This window comes from Neodiprion fabricii, chromosome 5, assembly GCF_021155785.1.
Source record: "Neodiprion fabricii isolate iyNeoFabr1 chromosome 5, iyNeoFabr1.1, whole genome shotgun sequence".
NCBI classification, from domain to species: domain Eukaryota; kingdom Metazoa; phylum Arthropoda; class Insecta; order Hymenoptera; family Diprionidae; genus Neodiprion; species Neodiprion fabricii.
In genome coordinates this window covers 3,968,971-3,996,086 of record NC_060243.1, presented here as the reverse complement: position 1 = coordinate 3,996,086, position 27,116 = coordinate 3,968,971, and the positions used below count along the sequence as shown (strand labels likewise).

Below are 27,116 nucleotides of genomic sequence, written 5' to 3'. Positions count from 1 at the left end.
CATACGCATATGCATATGGCTCGCCGCTGAGAAAACTACCGGCGAGATTTTTATCCACCGCCTCTCTTTCTTTCCTTACTTACTTACTTATTACTTACTTACTTACTTCTCCCTCGCGCGTTATTTCTTCTGTTCTTTTCACGTTCCTTATCTTTTTTTTTCTCTCTCTTTTTATTCGTCATCTCTGCGCTCTCAGTCAATCGAAATGAGAGACCCACGTCGGCCGGCCGAAAGTGCTTCGTTGGTTGAATAAAAACACGTTATATCCGTACAATAGATAAAAATTGAACATTTTTTCACATTCCTTCATCGGTGTAACGCTTACGGGACGATCAGAATCATAGAGCACCGAGAGTAACTCTAACAAGGCTCTATTACATATCCTCCTTTCGTATCTTCGGTTAACTTGACTCTCGAGTGACTTACTGTTGCTCTCGCTGCTCTAAATACTTATTTATATATATATATATACACACGAAAGTGGTGAACGTTTCTTTTTATTTACTTTAGTAGTATAATATTTTGTTCTAACATTACAGTGGGGTGTTGTTATAGTTACTATACTATATACTTTCCGCGTGTGGGTGGGTGTGTGTGAAAGAAAGAGACTTTTTACCGCGTGCCACGCTCGATCCTTCGAGGGGAGGAAGAAGTAATAAGAAGAGAAAAACGACGGAAATACTAAACACGCGTACAACGTGCAATATTATATACATATTATAATAATACGTATATATACACACACACACACGTATATCGTATAAATAAATAGACCGTGCAGGAGTTCTCTCGTCGTACGAGCACGTGAGGAGAAGAAACAGGAAAGAATTATAAATAACGACAATACCAACGATAAAACAACAAATCTGTGGCAGCGTTTTTCGGAGGATATTTATTGGAAGAGGTATAAGGATAATAAGGAGGACAACCGCGAGAAATCGTCGAAAGGAAAATATAGGACGGCGGGAGGGTGAAGAAGAGGAAGAAGGATAAATAAAAATCAGACGAAACATCGTTGTTTCATCGAAGAATATACAAACAAGAATCGAAGTTCCATATATAGACTGCTGCACAACTATATAATTATTACTATTATCATTATTACTATTCGCATGATGGCTGTGAGAATGGAAAACGCCGCGCCGAGGAAACTCAACTACAAAATGATGGTGAGTGGTCTGTGATTATATATCCACATTATACACAACAACAACAACAACAATAATAATATTATCTATAATTAATTCATAATCTCCGCTCGTATAGTTTGCATCTCTTTTTTTTTTGCACCAATTTTAACCCACCAACACGTACAAATGATACCTTACACGTATCACGCGTCATATTTAAATGCTTATGCATAGCGAGTGTGTGGTTATATGTATATATATATATATATATTTTTTTTTGTATACACATATGTGCACGCGATTCAATTCTCCCCGCGTTTACGTACGTAACGTCGTCACGTACACGAGATACTCGCTGTCGGTATGAGTATAGTTAAGCGCAGAGACGAGCGTCGCCATCATCCTCGGTCGGCTCTTCTGCCGACGGAATGCTCCGCTTTTCTCTCTCTATCTCTCTCTCTATCTCTCTCTCTCCGATGGCGATGGCGTGTAATGTTAAATGTAGTATGTATGTAACCGGTGCACGCATATATCTCTATAAGCCATGCATCTGCGTGCGCAACGCGTGTGCGACAAGGATGACGACGGGGATTAAGAGGAGGAGGCGAGGTCCCATTGCCGGTGTAGTTTGACAGCTTGCCACGGGGCGTCAGCCCCACCCAGTATCTCTCTCTTTTTCCTTCTAGTAACTCTCATTCCGTTACCACCATCCATTCTCTCATACGTACTCTATGTTTTATCTTTTATCATACCTACTTGGCTTCGCTTTTTCGTTTCTACCGAGATTAATTGTTTTAATAACGTTCGCTGCTACGCTTTTTACACTTACGCATGCACGCACGCACGCACGCGCGAACACACTGTATACTGTTGGCGATTTTTATGCTTTAAGTTGGCAGCTTTAGTATGCCTACAATAGATGTATGTACGTACATACGTACGTACCTAACCGTTATTTCGAATAAATACCGTCTGCTATTCGATATCGATCAACACTTGACGGCAATACGGTATAACCGTGGTATAACTGTAGTAATTGATTAAATGCTACCAGGCTGAAGTTAGTAACGTTAACGTATCGAAACGTTGAAACGAAAATTACTATTTTGCACCTTTAGAATAAATGAAGAAGTTGAATTTACAAAACCAGAGTTTGCCGATGATTTGTTAACCGTTTACTACATTTCAGATTATCCCAAGCATGCTAAATAACGAGTTTTTCTAAAAATGCATCATTACGATTACGTTGCTAACTTCAGACTGATTAAACTCTAGGATATAATAATCAAACAAACTTGCAGTGCGAACTACGATAGTTGACAATATTTCTATTTTCATCGTTGATTTTATGATGCAGCAGCGGGTATTAATACGAAAGAGAAAGAGAAAAGAAACAGAGAACTAAAACAGGAGAATGAAGATCCTTTAAGAGCGAAAATAATGTAATGAAATCGGGCAGAAAGGGGGGTACGTTGGAAAGTACGATGACCATATGGAATCTATGGATTGCAGTATCGAATTTTGAGAAAACGCGATAATTGCTTGAATACAGTTACAATTTCTAAATGTAGAAAGATTGGAATACAGGTATCATAAAAAAAACCGATGAGAAATTTACTAAACAGATATTTTAGCTTTCTTTTGTTTTTTTCATCTACTTTTATACACCTTAACTTCTCTATACGCATATTAACCTATATTGAGATTCTCATAATTAGCTTTTTAACGACTGTTCGAAAATTTGATACCTTATGATCTTTATCTATTGTTTCGATCTGATGAAAAAAGAGTACGTAATTAAATAAATATAATTTTTATGTGCGAGCCCGAGCAGCTTCTTTACTTCCTGATTTTCACCAAGTTGTACCTGTGCGAAATAATTGTTCCAGAACTGCACGCAATTACGTGATTAAAATTTATTATTTAAACAGACGTCAGGTTAAATCATTATTATTATTATACCGCATAATATTTTGTTCGTTTCGGAGATTTGTACCCGATTCGTCCAGGAAGTAAATTATTATTTCTCGACATTATATATATATATATGTGGAGAAATATTGTTATGATGGTCTATTATGCACAGCAAAAATGTCAAAGCCCCCCCCCCCCCCCCCCCCCCAATATTATTAAACATTCTCCATCAACATTGTTCTAAGTTTTCTTCTTTTCCCTCGTCTCGAATATGATCTCACATGTATAACGCAGGGTCGTAAGAAAAAAAAAATTACTATCACCGTTAGCGATTTTTCATTCGGATCATGAACTATACACCAACGATAAGTAATAAAGGAACAGCTGATTCTGCAAACCTTGCGTTCATATTACAACATTTTATTCGTATTATAATAGCTTTGCGGATATTCAGCCAATGGAATTTAACGGGTGGTAACATCGGTTGCGCATAATAAATGAGGAACATAAAACTTGGGAGAATGCAATGATTTTTCAACCATCATAATACGATTACAATTGTATTACACTTTCACCGCGCTTGGTTTCTAACAAATCATATAACATCATTTTACGCTGTTCGTAACCTGCACAAATCAATCATTCTTATTATAACATAAAATATTACAGGTATAATAATAATTTTATTAATAACAATAATAATAAAAGATATTAAATTCTGTCAACGACCCTATACTCTAATCAATAACGATACACCCACAATATTTAATAAATAATTGTGTGGTGTATAGTTTAAGAGGTTACTCGTTCGTCCGGACCAAATAAACTACCACATGACTTTACATTACAAAGAACAACGTTATTTAACGAATGGTGGACCTTAACGTTTCTTTACATCGAGCCTCTCGTTACGAACTGACGAAGATTTGAGTCGGCCATAGAGACTGTTTCATCTAGAGAGGACGTTTCTAGCACATAACGTGTCTAACTTGTTCATCGGACCTTGGCCTAACTATTTTCGGTCCTGGTTGCGATTGATTAATGTCACGGCTACTATTGTTATCATTACTTTTTTAATAATAGTTAGATACAATATTAGTACTATTTAACGGCGATAAAGTGGCGAATAAAAGGCCTATGGCCGGCTGCTGCTGCTGCTGCTGCCGTTGCTGCAGGACCTCAAAACCCGCGACGAAATTAATCAATAACTGACGAACCGCTCGTTGCTTCTTTGCCTCTATTAACCGATGTATGCATACCATAGATACATACATGCATACATGCATACGAACAATTTAATTTTCGGGAAGTTCTGTCCACGTTGTCTAGAGTTGAAGCTCGTATGTGATTTTTTTGTATATCAATGCAGCTACTCCTGCAATCCTTGTAATATAATGCATATTATAATATATCCAAAAATCTTCCGCATAGCCGAGATCGAATATCATGCTGAAAATGAAATAAGAAAAATAGAAACGTAACCGATCTTTTTCCCCTTTTAGGATCAATTTTTATACATGCAAACGTTATACGATTATACAGGGTATTGTTATCATAAAACGCACCGTTTTATAGACACAGCCTCGTTATGTAACTCGGTGCAGTAAAACGAACTTTCAGTTTTCTCGTTGAATGAAGAGAAATTACAGAATAATAATGATAACAACAACAACAATAACAATAATAATAATAATAATAATAAAAATACGGAGATTATCACGACGAAATAAAAGAACATTCGAATCGATCACTGCGAGTGATGAATTTAATGATATTTATTTTATTGGGTATAGTGGATAAATTCCGTTATTTATAAATGCGTATTCGATCGTATTGTATCGTGTGTATAAAACAGATCGTTTTTTGTTTTTGTTTTTTTTTGTTTTTTTCTCTTCCTTTTTCTTGCCAAGAAATTGTAATTATTCCGTCATGTATTGTATAAGTTACGCGTAATGGTTATAATTATAAAAACTAGTATGCAAAACGTGATATCGGCGTGAGATTCTCAGTCTCGAATTTTCTCACGTTCAAGTACGATTTTCACACTGTTTTAAATTTACAAGTCTGCTAATTATGCGGGCAGAAGTTGAGAGGATTGATTTTTTTTTTTTTTTTTCATTCTCTTTCCACCGAAATAAAATTGCAAAATTTTGTCACCGCGATCGTATATTGTCACGTATGTGCGAGTAGAGTTACAAGAATGAAGTTGAAGAAAAAGAAAAACAAAAAACAAATCAACTAAATAAGAAAACTGAATTACATCGATTCCAACGCGAATGAAAATAAATGCGAAGTATTCAACAAGTATATATAACGACGGGGATCTCTTTGCAACCGCAATAGAAACTATGGGATGGAACGATCGGAAAAGATGGGGGAGAGACATCAGAAGACGAAAAGGAGAGACGGTCTCTCCTCTATAGGCGCTGCTGGAATATCGATTATTTGTGGTTGCGGCACGCTGCGTCCGTTTTGCGAATGATGGCGGCGTACGTCGACCTACGCCCCTCTCTCTCTCTCTCTCTCTCCCCCCCCCCTCTCCGTTTTATTTTAATTCGTCAATTTGAAATCGATTTCGGCATCCTTTCCAATCAAGCTAAATATCCGAAGTAATTCACACACACTGTTTCTTCGTCGTTACAGATCGATCGATTTCCGAAGTGAGAAGTACGTATTGAAAGTTAACGACCACTCTGGTACATATAATATATGTACGAGTATACGTATTTACATACGCGGTGAGAAAAAAAAAATGTCCCGCAGGATCGCCGATACTTTTGGTTTGATCTAACCATTTTTTTAAAGTGTAACTAAGTGAGAGTATAAAAAAAAAAAAAAAAAAAAGTGTAAAAAGTACAAATTAAATGTTGATACGACAATTGAAATGGTAAAATTACAATAATTTGCGAGGGGCTGGTAACTCGGAAATTCCGTAGCTCAGCGATTTCTAAAAGTATTTCTGCTTATTCAAACGATTACGAGTGATTTCTATACCGTCAAGAAATGAACAGTTGTTAATTTATATAGATTAACAATAATTAATTTACGATTACGGGTACGTGGGTATTCAATCAATAACGTAGGTTATTAATGAAATTGGAATAATTTTTTTTATTCTCTTATAAACATTTTCATCAATAGTTGAATATTTTTCACTTATAATAGGAGACAAATCCTTGCTTATTAGTTAGAAAATGGACGAGTGATTCCCAGTGATTCCCGAAATTTTTTGGTGATTCCTCATGATTTCCTATACGATTTGAGAAATCGCGAGGTAAATCAGTAATCATGCGATTCGAGCGATTTCTATCGACTTCTAGCCGATTCCCTGTCTGATTTCGGATGAGATGGTTTAATGATTCCTTAAGTGACAAGCCCCTCGATAATTTCTGTTGTATTTAGTAAATGTTAATGTAAAAAACAACTGAAATATAAAAATAGAAACGCTGAGACATTTTGTTTAGTTAAAAAAAAATTCATACGCAATTTGGGGATACGTTTCAGCCAAACTTTGTAATTCTTCCTTCTTCCGCGATAGTCCTCTCTTCCAAGAAGCCTTGCGGTAAAGAGATTAAGGAAAAGATAATACAAGCTTGACACAGATAACAATACAACAATGTGCAACGGTGCAATAATACAATAGCTGCACATTTGTCAGTCCATATTCATATAGGTATAGGAATACCGCGCAACCGATGAGTCACTTGTTTTTCGTCAAGTCATTTTCTCTTGCTATCTCTCCCCTTATTTTTATCTAACCTTTCCTCGTTTCAAAGTCTGCGCAATAATTGTGCCTCGCAATTTTCTCACAGACAAAATTCGATTCACGTACCTTATTTGCTAGGAACAAAAATAAAAAAAAAAAAAAAAACACACACACACACTCCTTCGTTTGTTACCAAAAATTAGATCATCTTGTTCTATCCGTGTGTGAAATATCGATGAAACTGTAAATTTCGCAATAATTTCTTTTGCACATAATTATCGCTTCTGAAGTATCTATGTAACATTATGTACGCGTGTATGCAATTACACATCGTTACGAGTGGGGAAAAAATTCCTGCACGCTTTCGCATTGAAGGTAAATAATTTCATACATTAGAACGCGTTGCAACGGGATTTTTAAACCGCGGTCTTCATTCCGACGCATTTTTCCACACAACTGTATCATTATTATAAGCATATCTTGTTTGGCACATTGGCCTCCGTCTTATAATCTATCTGACGCAGTTCTCGCATTATGCTTGCAAAAAATTCTCAACGACCTACCGTAATTATTTCTATATATACACAAACGCAAATGTATATTCATGTTACATGTGTGAAGCATCTGCTTTTACCCAACGCGACGTTTTGTTATACATGTATTATGTATATGTATAATGTAGGTCGAATCGCTTACGAGTACTGGAAAAACCTTTACAGTCTTCCCTGTACGTATGTATTGTCACGATTTTAGACGATAATTTCAAAAATGATAAAAAAAAAAAAGAAAAAAAAAAAGAAAAAATGTTTGCCTGGAAAATGTAGAAAAGTCGGGGAATTTCTTGAAGGAGATTTAGCGGCCACCCTGATGTGTCTGTGTGTGCGTGTGTATACATATATACATACATATATATATATATATATTATTATCTTGCATATAAGCTGCTCCGAATAATTACTCGCGCCGGTCTTCGTCGCCTCCTCTCTTCGGGCTGTTCCTGGTCGAACAAAGTCTAAGAATAATACCTACTACCCGCAGGCGCGCCTAGAACTGGTAAAATGGATTTCAGGTCGGCGTCGTCGGTCTTTATGTCCTACACCTAACACTGTCATATCTATCCTATAAAACGACGCGCAGCGACGTCGAAGAAAAAAAAAAAAAAATGAAAGAGCAAAATGAAGGGAGGAAAAAAAAAAGAATGAACGAATTTCGAATCGTTGGAATATTACAAGAGAGCAGCAAAATGTAATTTTAACAAAATAAGAATAATAATATCTAATAACGCTGAATCAAAGCGAACGAATATAACACGCTGATCGTTATTATCACTCTAGTAACAATCATCGCAGTGACTGTAGGTTGTTCATTTATTTGTTTATTGTTTTTTGTTTTTTATTTTATTTTTTTTCATTTATTGTCGTTATACTTGATTTATGCTCATCCTGTACGCTTACGTATGTAATCGGGTACAGTAGAGGATGGAGGATAGAGCAGGGTCTAGCTTCTTGTTTGGAACACGACCCTGGCCCATTCTACACAGGTTACAACAATAAGTTATACTCGAGGAGTTTCCCTGGGGCCATATTACAGAGAGAAGAAGAAGAGGAAGAAGATGATGATGAAGAAAGAGAAGAAGAAAGAGTGGAAGGAGAAGAGATACCCAAAGAATCACGAGTCACTTGACACGTGTCTCTACTTCATTCGCATTTTTCATCTTCTACTTTGTTTTATTTTTATGTTGTTCGAAGTTTTTTTCTTTTTTCTCTTTTTCGTACTCAAGTTATTCTTGCAACCCCGTTTTTATACCTTTTCCAACATACGCGGGGAATCCCATGCGAAGCCGATTTTGTTAAAAAAAAAAAATTTATCAACTGCAAATAATTAACCGGTTTTGTGAAATATATAATGAAAATCAGGGTAACGTTTAAGAGTTAGGATAATTGTGATATTTTTATTTTTATTACTTTTTTTTTTTTTATTTTTTGCTTTCGTTTCATTTCGCGACGAGTTGCAATGTTCGTCGTTGCACGAATTGCGGAACAGCTGTAGCTCGGAACATCGTGACAATAATAACAACTGACTCATACGAAAGAGAGTTGAGATCCTGATGATAATCATCGGCCTTTGTCTACAACGGTTTCTGTGCATGAGTCAAGTTATCGGTAATTTTGCGACGGTTATACGTACAGGGAATTAATTGTAACTAACGGTACCGGAAACGGTGCCTTGCAGAAATACGCTAATTTGTATGTGTATTTATACATACCTATAGTTACGTGTAAACTGTGTGTCCGTGTAGTTTGAAATTCACTTTTGAAGGACCACAGAGTTTCGTTTCGTTTGTTTCTAGCTTTAATCGAAGCAATTAAAATGTAATCTCGGTATTTTTGTCATTTTGATTTTAAATTTTTCATCAATCCGCAACACGATTTACTATTAAAATATACATATACGTACATATATTCAAATAGGTTACTGAATATTTTTATAACCGCAGACGATTCCTCGCGTTTATTTATAATTTACCATAATTAAAGTCAACGACATTTTTGCATTTGATATGTGGAAAGGGAGAGAAAAAAAAACATTGTGAATTCGAAAAATATGTCGATGCTATTTATTGGTATATGCAATTAAATAACATATTCGAGCTTATTTATTGCCAATTCGTTTTCACTTGTATTTCGATACAACAAGTACATATACACATATATGTATAGATACATAAAACCGATTATTATTTATTCCATTATTCATGGACATGAATAATTTGCGTGAATAATTCGTCAAGTATAAATTACATCAAGATCGATACAATTTTAATACAACAATTACAAATACAAGCACAATAGTTTTAAGATATGCCTGATCAACAATTTTAATCTAACAAATTGCTCTCTGGGAGAGGTTATTTTTATTCAATTGTCTCTCCTTTTCTCTGTCTCTCTATTTTGAAATTCTCATTCGGACGATGCCTGGTAAAATTTTCATCCTTAATTGTTGAAATATTCAACGTCAAACGCGTATTTAATAACGGATGGGTAATTTATTCGGAGATGCATTCGTCTTTCGTACGGTGAGAAGAGACTCGCGGTTTGTAGTTGCATATATCCTTGCATGCATATCTCAAGGTGAAGCACCGGAATGCCTGGTATGTGACGGTGGGTGCCGGCGTAACTGGTTCTCTCCTCAACTCGGCCTGGAGTCGAAGTTCGACTTAACTGTGCCTTGTTCAGGCCCGTTTTTCATGGGCGCAAAGCGCCCCTCGAGTCGCCACATTTACTCATTTTTCATCGTCGTCGCCTCCTCGTTTCTATTTTTTCACCCACCTTGACCGGCGAACATTTTATAGAACGAAACATACAATCAGTGCATTTCTTTTATTACCGCGTTATAAACTTTTTATGAGGTCCCGATGCGCGCGCGTGCGTGTGTGTGCGTGTGTGTATTAAATTGTCAATTTTCGACACCTTTTTCCGACTATACAACGAGTTTTGTCAACAATTTGCAAGTAATAATACGATATATGCACGTGTGTATACATGTATTATAAGTTTTGCGTAAATATAAATTGTGTAATACTATGTTGGGAATAATGATGATAATTGTTATAATTGAATTTCGAAATCATGAGATAAGGGAAACAAAAAAGTCGTTCGGTAACGATAGGAAGCAAAGTAGTAACAAACAGTAAAAAATTTAAAAAAAACAGAAACGTTTGCGCTCGTACCTAATACGTATATTATACATACGTATAATATGCATTCGTGTATTATTATATAATTTACATAATATACACCCTGAACAGTGATTATTCATTCGAGTGTAATGTTAATACCTATATACGTATCTATAAATAACACGAGTTTACGATGCGATCCGATTTACGATGCTACCGAGCTTGAAATTTTCGTCCGCCATATTGGATCGGTCGTCTTAAATATATGAAAACCGATTTCAGATTCGTAATCAGCGACCCCGAAAACCCCTGGACAGAGCTTTGTCTCTGGATTCGATCGAATTTGAAACTTTCGTCCGCTATATTGGTTCGGCCATCTTGAATTTGTGAAATCGGATTTCAGATTGGTAATCGGCGACCCCGAAAGCAAAAATATAATTTACGTAAAACATGCAGCTTTCTCGAAAACGAATTATTCCTTCAATCGTCACGATTTTTTTTCAATCAATTTGCTTCTAACAATAATAATTTACATTGTATCGCAACAATTACTTCCGTGTATTGAAAACAAAAAAGCGCGAAGAAATATCTTTGCAAAGTTTTTGAAATGTACAAAAAAAGAATAACTATAACGACCGTGACTCAAAGGGTTAAGGCACAGCGCTGCACAATGCGAATCTACGTCTCGCGTAGATGCGGAAGGGCTGATGTGTACGCGTGTAGTTTGTATTAACGCACATGGCTGCAATGCTCGCGCATGCAGCCAGGTTATAAGCTGTCTCGTTGCAGGGTCCAGTGAACGGTTTAGAATCTGTTCACCGTTAGCCTGCAGCTATAACTATTACAGGTAGACATATATATATATGTGCCCTCTCTCTTTTTCTCCATCTTTTTCTCTCTCTTACCTGTCTATCTTTCTCTTTTATTCTGCTATAAATTTTAATCCATAGGTATGTGACAAACGTAGGATATAATTTCTGCATGGCTAAAAGTATAGAGAAAGGTCAAGAACTAAAAGGGCCACAATGACGAATTTTTAAAGAAGCTTAAAAATTTTATTTATAGAATTTAATATTGTGGAAAGCCGAGCTTTGGTGAAATAAGAAAACATATATGATAGAAAGCTTGATGTACAATGTAGAATCCTAAAATGTAGAGTCTTCAGAATTAGTATCGATAAAATAGAATCGTTTACAAATCATAGATTTTGCTGTTTTATATTTTCACCTTTCTATATTTGTTTTTTTTTGTCTCTCTGCACTTCGACTTTCTATATTTTCCATTTTCTATACTTGGACTATCTATGTTTTCATAATTTCACATATCAGATTCTCGCGTCTTTGAACGTTCGATATTTTCGTCCTTTTATAACGTATCGGACATATGTATATATATTCATACAATATACGTTAAAAGTACGTATATTATTATAATTATAAATGATGTAGCCGCATAGACGAGACCGACTCAAGTGGTTCAATTACGCTTTGCGGTTGTAAGAAGAAAAAAAAGGTCAAACAGGTTATCATCCGTTCTCTTCATCGTCTCTATATTTCCGTCAACCGCGAGCACATCGCAACAACTATGCGTGTATATAGAAATTTATACATAAATCGTTATTTAACTATATACACAAATAATGCTTAAGTTGGAGAAAAAAAAAGACGGAACAACAAATATCGAGTATTTTATACAAATTAGATTATAAAAAAAATTCAAATTTATCTAAAATATGATCCGATCGATGCGCGTACGTGTAGATATCTTTTTCTTTTTTCTTTTGTATACAATTTTATCCATTTCCGGAGCGACGCTATAATTATAGGACATGTACAAGTGTTGAAACTCCTGCAGTAATTGTCAATTAGACTGCATCGCGTGCATCCAACACGGCCGTGTAATCGAGTTTTTCTCCTCGTATTCCGTCTCCTTTGTTAATTCTCCCCTTCTCTTCATCCCAATCAAGATTTTATCGAACCGTGTTTCAAATTTGTCTTGTTTATTGAAGTTATTATAAATTTAATTCGTTTAAACTTGCTGTGCGAGCTAATTAAATTAGTTTCATGATCTTTTCAAAATGTGAACAAATTTTTGATAAATTATACCGATTACCTACGCTATATAAGTAAACTATGTAAAATAAAAAGAAGCGGTTCATTTTTCATCCATAATTAACTATCAAGGAAGAAACATAACAACAAAGTTTCAGATTTGTATAATTTTATTCATTTCTTTTTATACTTCGTTCTTATAATTGTAGAATCTTTTCAAAAGTATAACATACTGCATTTCAGGCATTCGTTTTATTTGCACGATACAATTTGCATGGAATGTCCTACACATGTTTACTTGAAAATTAAAATATTATTCTTATTATCGTTTAATTTTATTTATACCATACATTAAACACATTACATTCATGCTAACGGTTAGATATATATTTTCAGACTAAGGATAAGGGTATAATATTCTTCTTATCTCTTACTCGGTGACCTCGTCACTCTCTGCAGGCTTTATACATAGTACATATTATAATTAGATTATATTTATACACACGCCTTGCAGTGCTGTGGTATTTTCGATTATAATTCTCGTGCTCCTTATCAACATGCGCAGTCATTTTTATTCTCATTCAATACTTCGATGACGAATATATTATATAATTATACACCGGAATAACAAAAAAATGTATCAATGAATGTAAAATATAACTTCGCGAAATTGTAAGAATTCTGTCCAGTGACTGCATTGAATGGAAATTATATCTTTTTTTTATCATCTTGTTTAATTATACAAAATGAAAAGAAGCAGTAGAACGTATGCAAGAAAAAGACGAAAACAAAAAAAAAAACAAAAAAACAATCACAAACCAGTACAATAATTGATTTTTTTCTCTCTCGATTCATATTCGTTTATAATCAATTTTAAAATGGTTCGTAATTATGGGTTCGTCACATCGTGTTATATTTTCATCTCTTACATTTGGTTAATTTAAAAAGTAAACTTCGGCTGCTTGACCTAACATTTTATTATTTATACATGATACAATTTTCGGTCTATTTAAAACTCTGGACGTTTTTTTTCATCGGAGATAAAGAAAATTGCGCGGCCCGGGGGGGGGGGGGGGGGGGGGGCGGCATGTAAAGCAACAGCAGAGGCTCGCGGTATTAAAGCAGGAAGTAGCATCCGGTCGGTTGATGTATCACTGTGCATACTGTGTGTGATATACTCCATGGGTATATAGGCGTTATATACATACGGTGTCCGTTTTACACGTCACGTTTCGCATATACACCTACTTCGATAATGTTAAATAAACGCGGCTCCAATCGTCCTTCACTGCCTCTACAAATTATAGACATATAGATTATATCCCGTACAATTATAATGATAGATAATAATAATAATAACAATATACTCTCTATGCGGTCTGCGGTTACGGTATTCACTGTGTATTAGTAACTGTTATTATACATGTAAACATATACGTATATGATCGTTTGAGTCAAAATTCGGTAATTCGGTTTATTAATATTATAAGGTTTTATATTAAATGGCCTATACGTTGAAATAATCGTCAATTGATTACATGATGATTCTTTATTTTCTCTCTCTATCTCTCCTCTATCTCTCTCTCTCTCTCTCTCGCGAACAAATTGATCATATGTGTTCTCTTTTTTATTTGTATTGTGTCTACAGCATGTTCGTACATGTGTACATTGTACAGAAGTGAATTCCTAACGTTGCATGGTTCGTCATCTGCTAAAATTCAGTGCGCACCCTCTTATCAATCCGAATACGGCTGTTTGTCAGGGTGACCAACCGTCGCAGACATAACCTAAAAAATTTTGATTCCGAGGTGTCGATGTTGAAAACAAGTATCAGCGGCAACTGTTAACATTTTTAAGGTTATGTTTGTGACGGTTGGTCACCCTGGCAAACAGCCGTATTTGAATTGATAAGAGGGTGCGCATTAAATTTGAGCAAACAACGAACCAAGGAATTGAAACTGTAACAGTATAAATTAATATTTTGTGACTCTTCTTCTTCTTTAGGAATAAAAAAGAAACTAGAAAATTGACACAATTCTTCGCGTGAATTCTTGTAGTTTCAACAATTCGTTTTTGCTGTATTATTAATACCTGTGAAATGTAATATTATATACATAGATATATTTGCGTGGGTACGCGGCTTAAGTCAAGAAAAATATGACAAGAAGATCGAATCGACAGCCGACCGACCAACCAACCGACCGACTGACTGACTGACCGACCGACCGACCGACTGACTGACTGACTGACTAACTCGACTTTACTCCGTGCACATACATTCGTACAAGAAGGATGAATTAATGACGCAAGCGCTTCGAAGAAGCCGCTCAGCGCAATCAGTGAGCGATGGTCATGACGTACCCTATCTATGCCATGTATGTATCTCATCTTGTCTATGGACGATGGATATAACCGAGAACTATGCTGCGCTGTACCGCGTTTCACCGAATTCTCTCCACTTACATATTACTTATATTACACTCCAGCATTCATATACACATGTATATGCATACATGTTACAAACATACGTCTAGTAGTAGTCATAGTGACCGAAATGCCGCAGACAGAGCATAGCGCCCATGCATCTGGTCGTCGTAGAACAGCCGCAAGCGTCTTCGGCAGGTCGTTGAACCCGCAATCTTCCATCCTCCTTCCTTTCCCTCTCACTCTTTCTATCTATCTATCTCTCTCTTTCTTTCTCTCTCGCAGTCATCCACCATCCCCTCGATGCCACTGTGAATCCGCCCTTTGGTTCAAGTCGAGTCGTCTCGCGCAGCCCTGCATCGAACCCGTGGCACCACCCCGATGATGGATTATTTCGACTCCCTAGTTTCCTCTTCCACTTCCTCTTATTCCTTATGCTGTTACGGTGCTTATACACATTCGATATTGATATTGCAAACCGTTGCAGTGTAAGTGGAGGTGCTTTGCTCGATGGTCTTTTACACTTTGTTTTCTTCTTATCTTTGATATTTCAACTTGTTTTATTGTCTTGACTGATGATTATGACTATGACGATGACGACGATGTCTTATTATCGTGCGATTGGAGGGGATCTTTGTTTTCTTACCGGCTTTTGTTTCATTGTGTAGTCATTATAATGGATACCATTGCATTTGACAATGCTACATATTCCGGTGTCAGAGAAAACAATATTATTTTGCTTTGTTCTACGTCTTAACAGTATTTTCAAATTACCGTTGCTAAAATATTGAGCTTACATCGAAACCAGAACGAGTCACCAAAGGTCCTCAATAACTTGACCCACTTAAACCATAAACCCAGAGTGCATCACCGACTACTTGCATTCTCAACTCCCTAATATCGAAAAGGACATAACTTTAGTAACTTTGTACAAAGAAACTCGTGTTTCGATTGAAACGAATAACCGTAAAGTGAAATGGAACGAATCCACCAGAGTTTTAAGAATTTCAAGAAACCTTGCATCGCCATATAATCTAAACTTCTCTTCTCACACAATTCCAGTAACTATCTTCTCATCTCGCGTTAAAAGTAACAAAAAACAGCCCTCTGCACATCGAACAACCGACAAATCGTCCGGTACCGGCAAGTACGCGGACCGGTACCAACAGATTTGAAGTTAGCCGCGCCTCGCCGGTATGTACGCTTATCCCCCCCCCTTCAAAGCACCGATGACTCCTCGGTACAACGCATCCACACACGCATAAATACCTAGATTAGCCGTCTAGCTGTAAAATTCCCGGAGTATCTCTCTTGCCCCCCCTAACCTAACTTACGTAAGTACCGATAATCGTTGTTGCGGATATCGCGGCGCGATGATCACCCTCTCCGCCTCCACGATTCCTCCTTCCCTTCTACGTAACTTGCGTTGTTTCGTGGTCGTTTCTGCGATCGCGTTTCTTAGACCACTACTACCAACCAGTCTTACTTTGCTCCTCAACGAGTCCGGGCGACGGTTCGACTCGATGGACTGCGGTTGAGTGAGTCCACTCTGAACGCAAGGAGTGACTGAGTGAGTGAGTGAGTAAGTGCATGAATGAATGAGTGAATGAGTGACCAACCGGATTCTGGATGATGCGACATGCCTCCACTTCGTACGACATTCCTACTCTAATCCATGTGCACGTGTGTTGAACTGTACACACTGTCGCAGATCGTTATCGTAAAATAATCGGTGCTTGTGTGGATTTTGTGATATTCGGTGAATGCGGATCGTGATCAGGAGCAAAGACACAGAGAACGAGAGAGAATCACGACTACGCCCATGCGAAGAACACTGTACATGTATATATAGATACATATATACGTACATATCGGGGAAAATTCATACGTATTTCATAAACAAGGTTTTTGATACGTGTTAACTGCAACCTGTCGGTTAAATACTACACAACTAGTTTATCCGCTACTACAACCCCCCACCTCTGCATTGATTACACCAGTATGCAGTTCCTCGAAATGCAGGTATATACATACCCACATATATATATATATATATATAAGTCCCGTTTCACGATACTAATTGTATTATTCTACGATTCGGTTTCTTTTTCTATTCTAGAAAATATCTACACGTTATTACTATTATTATTATTATACCTATCGATACACAATCGCGAGATTTGTATATTGCAAATTATTTATCGAGATATATTGTACCGATTATTGTGAATTAGAATTATTTTGAAACATGGTTTTAATCCGTGAATTTTATTGCCTAATTAGAAAGAAACATCATTCCCATTACTTGCAATGAATTATCGGTGTTACATGATAATATCATATTTTACAGTCGCTGAATTATTTGGTGATGAATACAATTTATTTTATTGTACTAATTTTGAGCTTGCACGGGTATATTAGGTATATATTATAGTTACGGTAATTTTTGTAGGTTGACTAAATATATCATGTTACAAAAACATCCCCACTTTCTAAAAGGTCATGAAAAGGCGTATCGATAACTCATGAATCATTAGCGTTGGAATTCGATCGTTTAATCGTAAACTAATCACATAACGTGCTTTTTTTTTTCATGGGAATCAAATTGCCGCCCATTGGATGAATAATCGTATTTCATTTTCACGTTCATTCTTAACCTCGTGACATTATACTTTGATAGTACGTATATAGAAACGTGCAATCGGCTGTGTTGGTAATACAGAGAGAAAACAAAGAAATTCGTTCATTTCTCCGCGGGGAATGAAATTCAATAATCGTACAACGAAACGTTTCGTGTGTGCTTACTTATTTGCATGTATGTTTGTACATGCATACCTATACTAAAGATAGAAAAGCTCGAGGCAAGTCACTATCTGTCTATCTGTTGAAACGACTATGTAGTCATGCACCACCGCATTGCCAATTATCACCCATTTATCTGGCAACGCTGTCACCCCGTGACGTTTCGTATGTTGTACGTATTACACGATAAACGCGTATTTGTATACCAGAAAAAACATGCAAACAAATACATGTGTACGTATACATGTATAACACGTTTTGCTCCTATATCGCGTATGATAAATTGTTGCAAATTTTGAACCGTAAAACCAAGCTACGATACTATCGTCATTATACGTTTAAATATGTTCAGATTGAAGTTAGTTGCGTTAACTTGTAACGATTCGTGCCGAGGCAAAAAACCGTTACTTCGTCATTTTGGAATTGCCTGAAATTCGGCAAACCTAACCTGAAACAAAACACAATCGTTTTTCGAAATCATTGTAAATCTGAGAAAATAGTGACTTTTTTTTCTACAATGTTTCTTTGCGATAACGTTACTAACTTCAACCTCGTGATTATTATTAATATACAGGACGGAAAATTAATCTTGTCGGTAAATTGTGTTACATTATTTTACAATGTATCGAATAACGTTCCGTCGAAAGATTTCATTTTACTATTTACTTTTCATCATATTTTTCCTCCAATTGTTTGTTCTACATTATACACGCGTAACCTAACCTTGTAAGATTTACACTTTTGGTTGTGCTGATATTCGGGATTTATATACATAAGTAATTTATGTTCGAGTAATCGTTGCGGTTTCTCGACATCTTCAAAAGGGAGGGGGGGGGGCGGTCGATTTTATCTATGTCTACATATATATGTATTTATCTTTTGCGGACAATGCAGCATTTATCGTACCGTAACAGCAGTTGTTCGATTTTTATCTCGGGTTTTCTACCCAAGTATCGTATCTTTGCGTATACATATTTTTGCAGGACGGACCCTCGGGGGTTTTTCGTGACTCACAAACTTGTGCATTGTACATCCATCCACACACACATACATACATACATAAATGTACAGAACTCGGACACCCGTTTTCGAACTTATCTATACATCGCGATAGCAAGTTGAACAATTATTTCTACCGAGTAACTCCCTGATTGTGCGGAGAGCAATAATAACTCAACTGCTGCCGAGGCGATAACAAACGTTCGAGCTATGCGCTATTTGTACAGTGTTTATATGTATGTACTGTAACGTTAAATTCTGTTACCCTCGGAGGAGGACTTACCGTTGACACTTCGGCGCGATTCTCCACTTATTCAGAATATCAAACTATAACAAAATCAATGATGTTGGGCGCCAGACGCGTTAGCGTCGATTTTCAAACAATAAAAAATCGAATATACGAATAAATAAAATACGAATCAATAAAAATAACACGGAACCGTACGAAAAGAGTGGCGGTATTCAAGGCAGCTAACAATAATTACAGAATTAAAGAAAATAATGAAATAAAGAATAAACTCAAGTCAGGAAAAATGAACAGGTCAATCGTTCGTATACTGTCGGAAAGGTTACATGGTTGAGACAGGCAAATGAAATGGTATCGACAGCGGTAGTTAATAAAATAAGCAATCGTTGTTCACAAAGATCTCGGTAGAATAGAATTAAACGGTAGCTTTGAAACGAGAGACGGTAGTTAACAGAGAAAAATGAACGTAAGTCGGGAGAAGCGATATAATGCAAGAATTTACTTAAACTACACGTCACTGGGCGACCTGGTCTTATCCAAGTTGCAAATGACGCTACGAAAATTATTATTCTGTCAATTAGAAACGGGAGAACTTTACTGCAATCGGTAGAGAACAAGGTAACGACAGCTCGGTAGATAATACGACGAATTTACCGTAGATTATAACCAGTACGAGAGAACGGAAAGGAGTTGAATTTATAGAAAGAATCTAACGGTAGAGCAAAACGATAGTAAGATAGAAACGGTAGCGGTAGAGGAAGAAGTATCGAGAGCTTACATCGGTAGAATTCGAAAATTCGTGGCTGTCACTCAGCAGGTCAAGGGTAGAATAGAAGGAGGTCGGAGTTCACGCCGATCTCGAGGTTTTCGTGAGGTGATTCTTCTTCCCTTTGATTGGTTGGTTGACCCCCACCGCAAATAGGCCATCCCCCTGTGGCGAATATTGTTTACGGCGTGGTCATGTTCACCAGGTGTATAGAAGTGCACCAAGGTAGCCAGTATAGTCTGATTAGACCGTCGGTAGGCGAAGTCGTCGAGAGCTGGAAACGGTAGATATCGGTCCCTCGGTGGTCGTGATCGTTGTCGTCCAAGTACCTTATTAGCCTGCGCCGAAGCGCGAAATACAGAATTTACGAAGAAAGAATTAGTTAAAAGTACTTATTGCCTATTTTGTGTCGAGTTCGGTTGGAGTACCCTGCTGAGGACGCGTAAACTAGAAATAATAACGGTCGTAACGTTACAGTACATATATGAATATGTGTAACAAGAGATTCCCATCGAAACAGCAAAAAATTATATATATCTCCTCAGCTCTAGATTTCAAATATTATTCTGAAAAGAAACTTGTCATGCCCCCCCAATATCAACCGGAGACAACTACAATCAATGTTAGTACGACAGGACAATTTTTGATTTAGCATTATAATTTGAGTTGATCAATGAAATAATATGGATTATGGATTGTAAAAGTAGGCGAAAAATTATAGTCATTGTAAATAATATTATTATATTACAATCTTCGCCTCTTCTTATTTTTTCCGTAATTATTTATTGGACCCGTTCATTCTCTCATCGATTGCCAAACTAGGTCCCACTCTTTCACTCTTTCTCTCTTTCTCTCTTCACACGAAAAAAATACTCATTCCATGGTGTGTGTCTATCTGTAGCTAGATTTTGCAGAGACTCCGCTGTGGCGGCAACCGCGTCATCGGTAAAAAATAGACTAACACAACTGGTTGAAATGGATGGATAGTGAAATACTTGCGTCTATGTATACATATTATATTGTATTAATCGAGAGCAGTTCTATTAGTGAATGCGTTATATCGCAAGATGTGAAAAAATTCTTACAGATGATGATATATTTCTGTATTTCCATGCTGGTTGATCAGAAGTCGGGTAATATTTATGACTAACCAATCAACGAATCACGCAGACTGTCGAGTATCATCGCGAAGTAATTGTCCGAATTGTATAGGGTCAAAACCGAGGTCGAAACTTTGACTCACGTTTCTTCATCTTATCTCTTCATTGTTATGAAAAATTAAACCGTCGTTGTCGTATTGAGCTTTTGTTTTCAACAGCGAACGAAACGAACATACCTATATGTATAATGATAAGAAGACTACCGACCTTTCACCCGATCCGCGTTGTAAAAGTTGTGGTATTTCCGGACGAGTTCTTCGAGCAATCATCGTGGGCCAGAAATATTATCCCTCACAGAAGCAGCTTTTTACACATAACCTATACTTCTTATTTACAGGATCAAATTATTTCTTCGCCGTATTTTCGTGTCGTTCGTGTGTTTTCTTCTTTATTTTCCGTTCTTTGCTTACTTTTGCAAAATTGTGTCTTCCATTCACGGGTATAATCTTCAAGAACGCTTTTGTGCATTATTTATTCTGAGCTAAATTTTTATTACTTTCTTTTTCTCTCTCCCCCCGAAAATAACTGATCAATGAATGTATAATAATATGTATGTATAATAATATACGGAGGGAAATTCACTGGAAATTGCGTTGAAATTTTTTTATACAAATTAAAACATACTCAACTGCTGCACGGCCGTTGTACACATCGTAAAGAATTCAAGAGATCTTTTGATGAAACTCTGACTATGATAATAATAACCTCGGTATACATATATACAGTACACATCTCTCTCGGGATTTTATGGTGCCAGTGTAATTTATTTATATATATATGTCTGTGTGTATATATATATATATGTATATATCACGTATACACCTGGGATTGAAACGAATAAATGGTGTCGGGTAAATACTCTGTACAGTAACGTATTTTCAATTGATTTTTCAAAACTGACGATATAAAAATGTACGAAACTTGTTTTCCCGTATCTGTATATACATGTATCACATAGCCGGATATGTGCATACAGATTAACTTCAATCATAAGAGAAATTTTTCAATCACAATACGTATCTTGTTAATCTTGAGTGCGGTTAGAAGATTCCGCAAACTCGTCGAATTATGGGTGAAAAAACAAATTCGTTGAGTCTTTTCTAATTTTAAGTGTTTCGTACATTGATCGATATACCTATGTATGTATCCTATACATTACCGAATGGCTGCGTATGCATCTATACATAATTCTACGTTATGTGTACATGTATAAACATGATAGATATGTACAACGGATCATCTGATTATTAATTATCAATAAAGCACTGGGGGCAATCGATATACCGGCAATCTATTTCTCGACCCATTAATCTGTCTATCTATACGTATATCTATATCTGTCTATAACCCAATATCTGGCGTAACACACATACTTAATATATAGAGGTACAGGTATAACGTTATGATCAACTGATTGTCACACATGGAAAGTGAGGTAGAGAAAGAGAGAGTGCGTGAAATGTGTTATACCCATAAAGAGAAAGGATTAATTGTTCAATTTAGCCTGAAAATAATGTCGCGAACGAGAAGAGATGTTATTTATCGATTGAACAAAAAAAATAAAGAAAAAATAGAGAAAATATGAAGTGGTTCTGAGGAAGAATTAAATTTTTTTAATTTTCGAACATTTTTCGGCATGTCATGCAGAAATCGACCAAAATTCTTTATGCATCCTGTGGTATCGTTTAAGAGGTTCATATTATAACGAATAATGTTTATTAACGAATGGCAGCCCTTAACATTTCTTTACATTTAACATCTAATCACAATCTGACGACGGTTGGCGTCGGCCATAGAAGGTTTGTTATTGTAGAGGACGTTTCTTACACATACAGTGTCTAACTTGCCCATCGGACCTTAGTCTAACCACTTTGCATTCTGGGGATAGATTCTGTAATTTACTTTTCACATTTCCCACGATATGGGATCAGTCGACTAAACCTTGCAAACCAATCAGAATGCTTGGATCGTTGTAAATGTGAAAAATAAAATTAGAATCGATCCCCCCCTGTACTACGACTAATTTTATTTATTTTTTCGTGGCCGATCTCGATGTGGGTTAATTAATGTGGTTGTTTTTCTCTCATATTTTCAGGGTACGAATGGACCGAGGCCGACCTACGGCGGCGCGAATAACGGAAGCGCGGGGAACGGGGGCGCTGGTGGTATCGGGGTCGGCCCTGGTGGCGGTCACGGACTTAAGGGCGGGGCAGGCGGCGGGCCGAGGGGGGGAGGCAACCAGGTACAGTATCGCGCGAGCGGTACGGCGGCGTGGGGCGCCGTTCCACCCCACGCGACGACACAGGCCTATCCGACTTACCCGAGATATCCGAACGCGGCGACCGCCGCCGCAGCCGCAGCCGCCCAAATGCCGGGCAACGCGCAGCAGCTACCTCCGACAGCGACACCCTACACAACCTACTCGCCCCACGCGTCGGTAAGTACGTCTGCTGCTTTTACAATATCCTGTTTTATCGACCGTCCCATTTAGCCCATCCGCCACGTTTTTTCTCCCTACCCAGAGATCACCGCGACACCAGGGACGTACGAAGTTGGACTCTGGCGCAACCCTTAGACAGATTAAAAAAAAATTTTGTCTTTTATTTTTTACAAATTTTTCAATTTTCACAGTTCGTCGACTCGGCAGGGTTAGTATTCACGGGCTGAATCATGGAAATGCAGCGATGTTTTGTATGTACCGTTCAAGTTTTAGCTACTTCGAGATGAAATGTTATAGCACGTTTTCATGTGCCTTGACATCAACGGATCTGGCTGTGTTACGTTTATTGTGCAAAAAAAAAGTATTTATAATAGGTGTTTATATATTTGTTATTATTAATCGGTATACAACTTGAAAAGGTCAAAGAATATCAGATTCCAAAAAGCGTTGTATTAACATTGATTCGGTTTAGTTGTATCCCACGTCATGGACGACAAAATTTTTCATCGGATTAGATTAAATTTGTTACTTATTTTAGTGCGTAATAAAAGAGTCGAGTCCAATATTTTCAGCCTGATATTGAGAATTTTGAATTATACAAAAAGCCTTGCAAAAACCGCGACAAACGGTAAACTGAATAGAGAACCTTGTATATTTTCATACCTACGATATATTTTACAGTGTTGTGCCAGAATAAATTAGTTTTTGACGCAATTCAGGATACATTTTTACAGATCAGTATTTATCTCTTGGTTTAGGTCTGGTGATGATGAAGAATCGGCCAATCGTGAACGATAAGGCAAATTTCGAACGTTAAAAAATGTTGTCGTAAATTGCATCAATGCAGACGAATTTACTTTGTGTTGAGTTGCTCGTCGGACATCCCGACGAAATAAGCCGGTATATTTATTTTCGTGAATATAATACCAAAAACATGTTTAATTACACTATAAAACAGATTTTATTTGTTACACCTTCTATGTTCTTTACAAATTATTTCCAATGTTTGAGATAACAACGAACGCCTCTATAGTTATTGGAAGATTATCTCGCTGGTAACCTAAATGTTAATTTGACACGAGGCACCGGCGCTGCTATGACGAGTCGATACATCCCTGGCGCCCCTGCATCCCTCTGCCGCTGACGCCCACGCAAGGGCGTCAAGGCGGAAAGATCCTTCGTTATTGATCCGTTCACTTTCGTCTTCGTGTATCACCCCGTACATAGCTATACCTCTATCTACGTTCGTTTCTCATTGCGTAGCTTTTTGTTTTTATCATTTTTTTTTCTTCCATTGTACGATTTCATAATCTTCGACATATAGTAAAAATAGTAATGTTGACAGTATGTATAATCATGTTTCTTTGAATAATTATTTTGACATTCAGACTTATTCTCATTGTCAGTTGCCATACTTTTTGTGCGTCTAAGCACACTCACAATAGGTAGATGATTCATGTTATTTTCAAATGTGTGTCAATTGACACGATTGCAATTCTCGATTTATCGTTAGTTCTTTCTTCGTTCGCATTTTTTATTTATTTTTTTTATCGTGCGTGGACGCGCAGGAAACACAGTAACATAAAATTTAGTTTCGCTGACGATTAGACCGAATTGCTTTGCACAAACAACATCGTGCATAGCGTGACACTGAGCCGTTTAACAGGTGTCAGATAATATATCCGGGATAACAATTGTCGAAATATAAATATATGTAGGTGTATACTTTGATTGGAGTATACTTTAAACCCTATTTATTAACCAAAAGTGGAGTACATGCAAGGTATACAGTACCCCTTTTGTAGTTGAAACGTATATTCAATCATAAATAAACTATCGTACGCGTTTGAGTGCTCGATCGTTACTTTAGCTATACGTTATAAATTATATACAGGCAAAGAAACCCATTCAATTAACCTCGGAGTCGTGCAGAGAGAATAAATTTCTTGATTAGACGAGTTATATTCACGAGACTGCGTATGCGTATGTATCTATGTATGTATTACAACGTTTATTGTAACTACGTGACTTCAAGTGTGTACATGCAATATAATGAAATACTATTTACTAGGTCACTGAGAATAAGTTTTAGTTGTACGCAATTTGCCAATTTCAATTTCAACGGCAAAGTCTTGTTACAGCATTATGCTACTATGTATTCAATAATAATAAACGAGAAGAATCTTGAAAAATATCAATCATAGAAAATCACAAACAGGGGGACCCCCCTCTTGAAGCATCCGTGAGATCCGAACCTGCGCGCAAGAACAAGTGCCTTAAACCGCGAGTAACGATTATTCTCAACGGACCATTCAAAAAAATAAAAAAAAAAGGAACAAAAATGGATGTCCCGCATCTTATTGGTTTTTTTTTCAACACGTCAACTTGAAACACTATCTTTTAACTTTTCTAAAATTAACAATTATTCGATCTTCTTTATCGTTAGAGTAAAATTTTGCAACGTCTATGGCTGACATTCGCTGCATTGCCGACGGAGAAGAGACGAACAGATTTGTAAATTAATAAGTAGGCGTGTTGCGTACCCGGGGAGTTACACACTTCTCTGTCGTGGTGGAAATTTTTAGTACTGCATTCGCGTAATATATATATAGACGGGGAGAGGTTACGTGTAACGTAGTTCCGACGCTGCACTCGGTTTTTCTCCCGTGACAGTGGCGGGTCGGTCGACGTTAACCACTTCTTTTCAACATGTTCATAGGTATTTACATGCATATACGATAGTTGTGTGTGCATACATAATCGTATACCTACGTAAAGAGATATGTGTCTGCATGTTAGTAAGAGTTTTAGTTGTGCCACGATCCCTGCAAACCTCCGGTCGAACTGGAATTGAAACGCACTTTTGCATCTTGTCGCTATACTTATCGTCTCGTTCGAGCTTTTCTTGTCATTTCCTTTTCCTTTCTCCGTTCCTTTATTTTCACCGGCAAATGTTTGCTCGTGATAAACTTGCAAGTGCCGCATACAGTCGTTGAGACACAAAAAAACCGTTACTCTGTTTGGGAAAAATCGCAATACATTCTTCGGCCCTGTAATCAATCGTTATCGACACGTTATTCGTGCCGAAAAAGTGACTGTCGCGTGAAATGGTTTCGCGTCTTTCGCATTGTTAATTAATATAATAACCAGCGCGATTTTCAGCTCGATATATAAATACTGGCCGAATCGTGACGATGTGCTTGAAAGAATGATTCGGTATTGTTTAGAAAATCGTTGTCACTATTATCCGAGTATAATAACAATAACGGCAGTCGTTACGTGATATGGGATTAAGAGGCAAGAAGAAAAATTGAAAGAAGAAAAAATCTCAGAATTTGAATTAAAAACAAAAGAAACCGCAGACAACTTTGCCATTCAATTATCGTAATGGGTGATCAGATACAACGTACCAGGGCGTACTTCTCATCGCCTCCTGCACGTAAAAATCTTCAAGGTCCCATCGGTGCTAACAATTTTAACGATACAATCGGTCCTTCGGGGTCGCCCGATAACCGTATACCGACTAGACTATTTTCAAATAGTCAAATGCTTCAGAAGAAACAAGCGTGGAGCCTTGGCAGAGGTTTCTCCGGTGGTTACCCTGCAATGCCTTTGAATAATGCATCTGCTCCGCCACAACCAGGCATTAGACAACCAGGCATTAGACAAACTCATTATTACAAATCGAATAACAATGTTAGCAGTCTGATGGGATTAATGCCTAAAGCAATATTAAACAATAATCCATTGGTACGCCGAAAATTTTTGTAAGAGTTGTCATTTTTCTTTTAAGAAATT

General features: G+C 37.0%; 1 protein-coding gene across 19 annotated transcripts in view; it reads left to right on the top strand.

The window, feature by feature from the left end:
- LOC124183150 (protein alan shepard) overlaps positions 1–27,116 on the top strand; it is a 41,451-nt gene that overhangs the window by 1,381 nt on the left and 12,954 nt on the right. For 17 of the 19 annotated variants that reach the window (XM_046571268.1, XM_046571266.1, XM_046571269.1 and 14 more), the window contains exons 2-3: positions 540–1,169; positions 22,974–23,315. In XM_046571268.1, coding sequence (XP_046427224.1) covers positions 1,113–1,169; positions 22,974–23,315 — 399 coding nt within the window. In that variant the 5' untranslated portion in view covers positions 540–1,112. Of the gene's footprint in view, positions 1–539; positions 1,170–16,383; positions 16,927–22,973; positions 23,316–26,121; positions 27,069–27,116 lie in introns of those variants that run through there. The other 2 variants (XM_046571279.1, XM_046571280.1) reach the window with 2 other exon arrangements.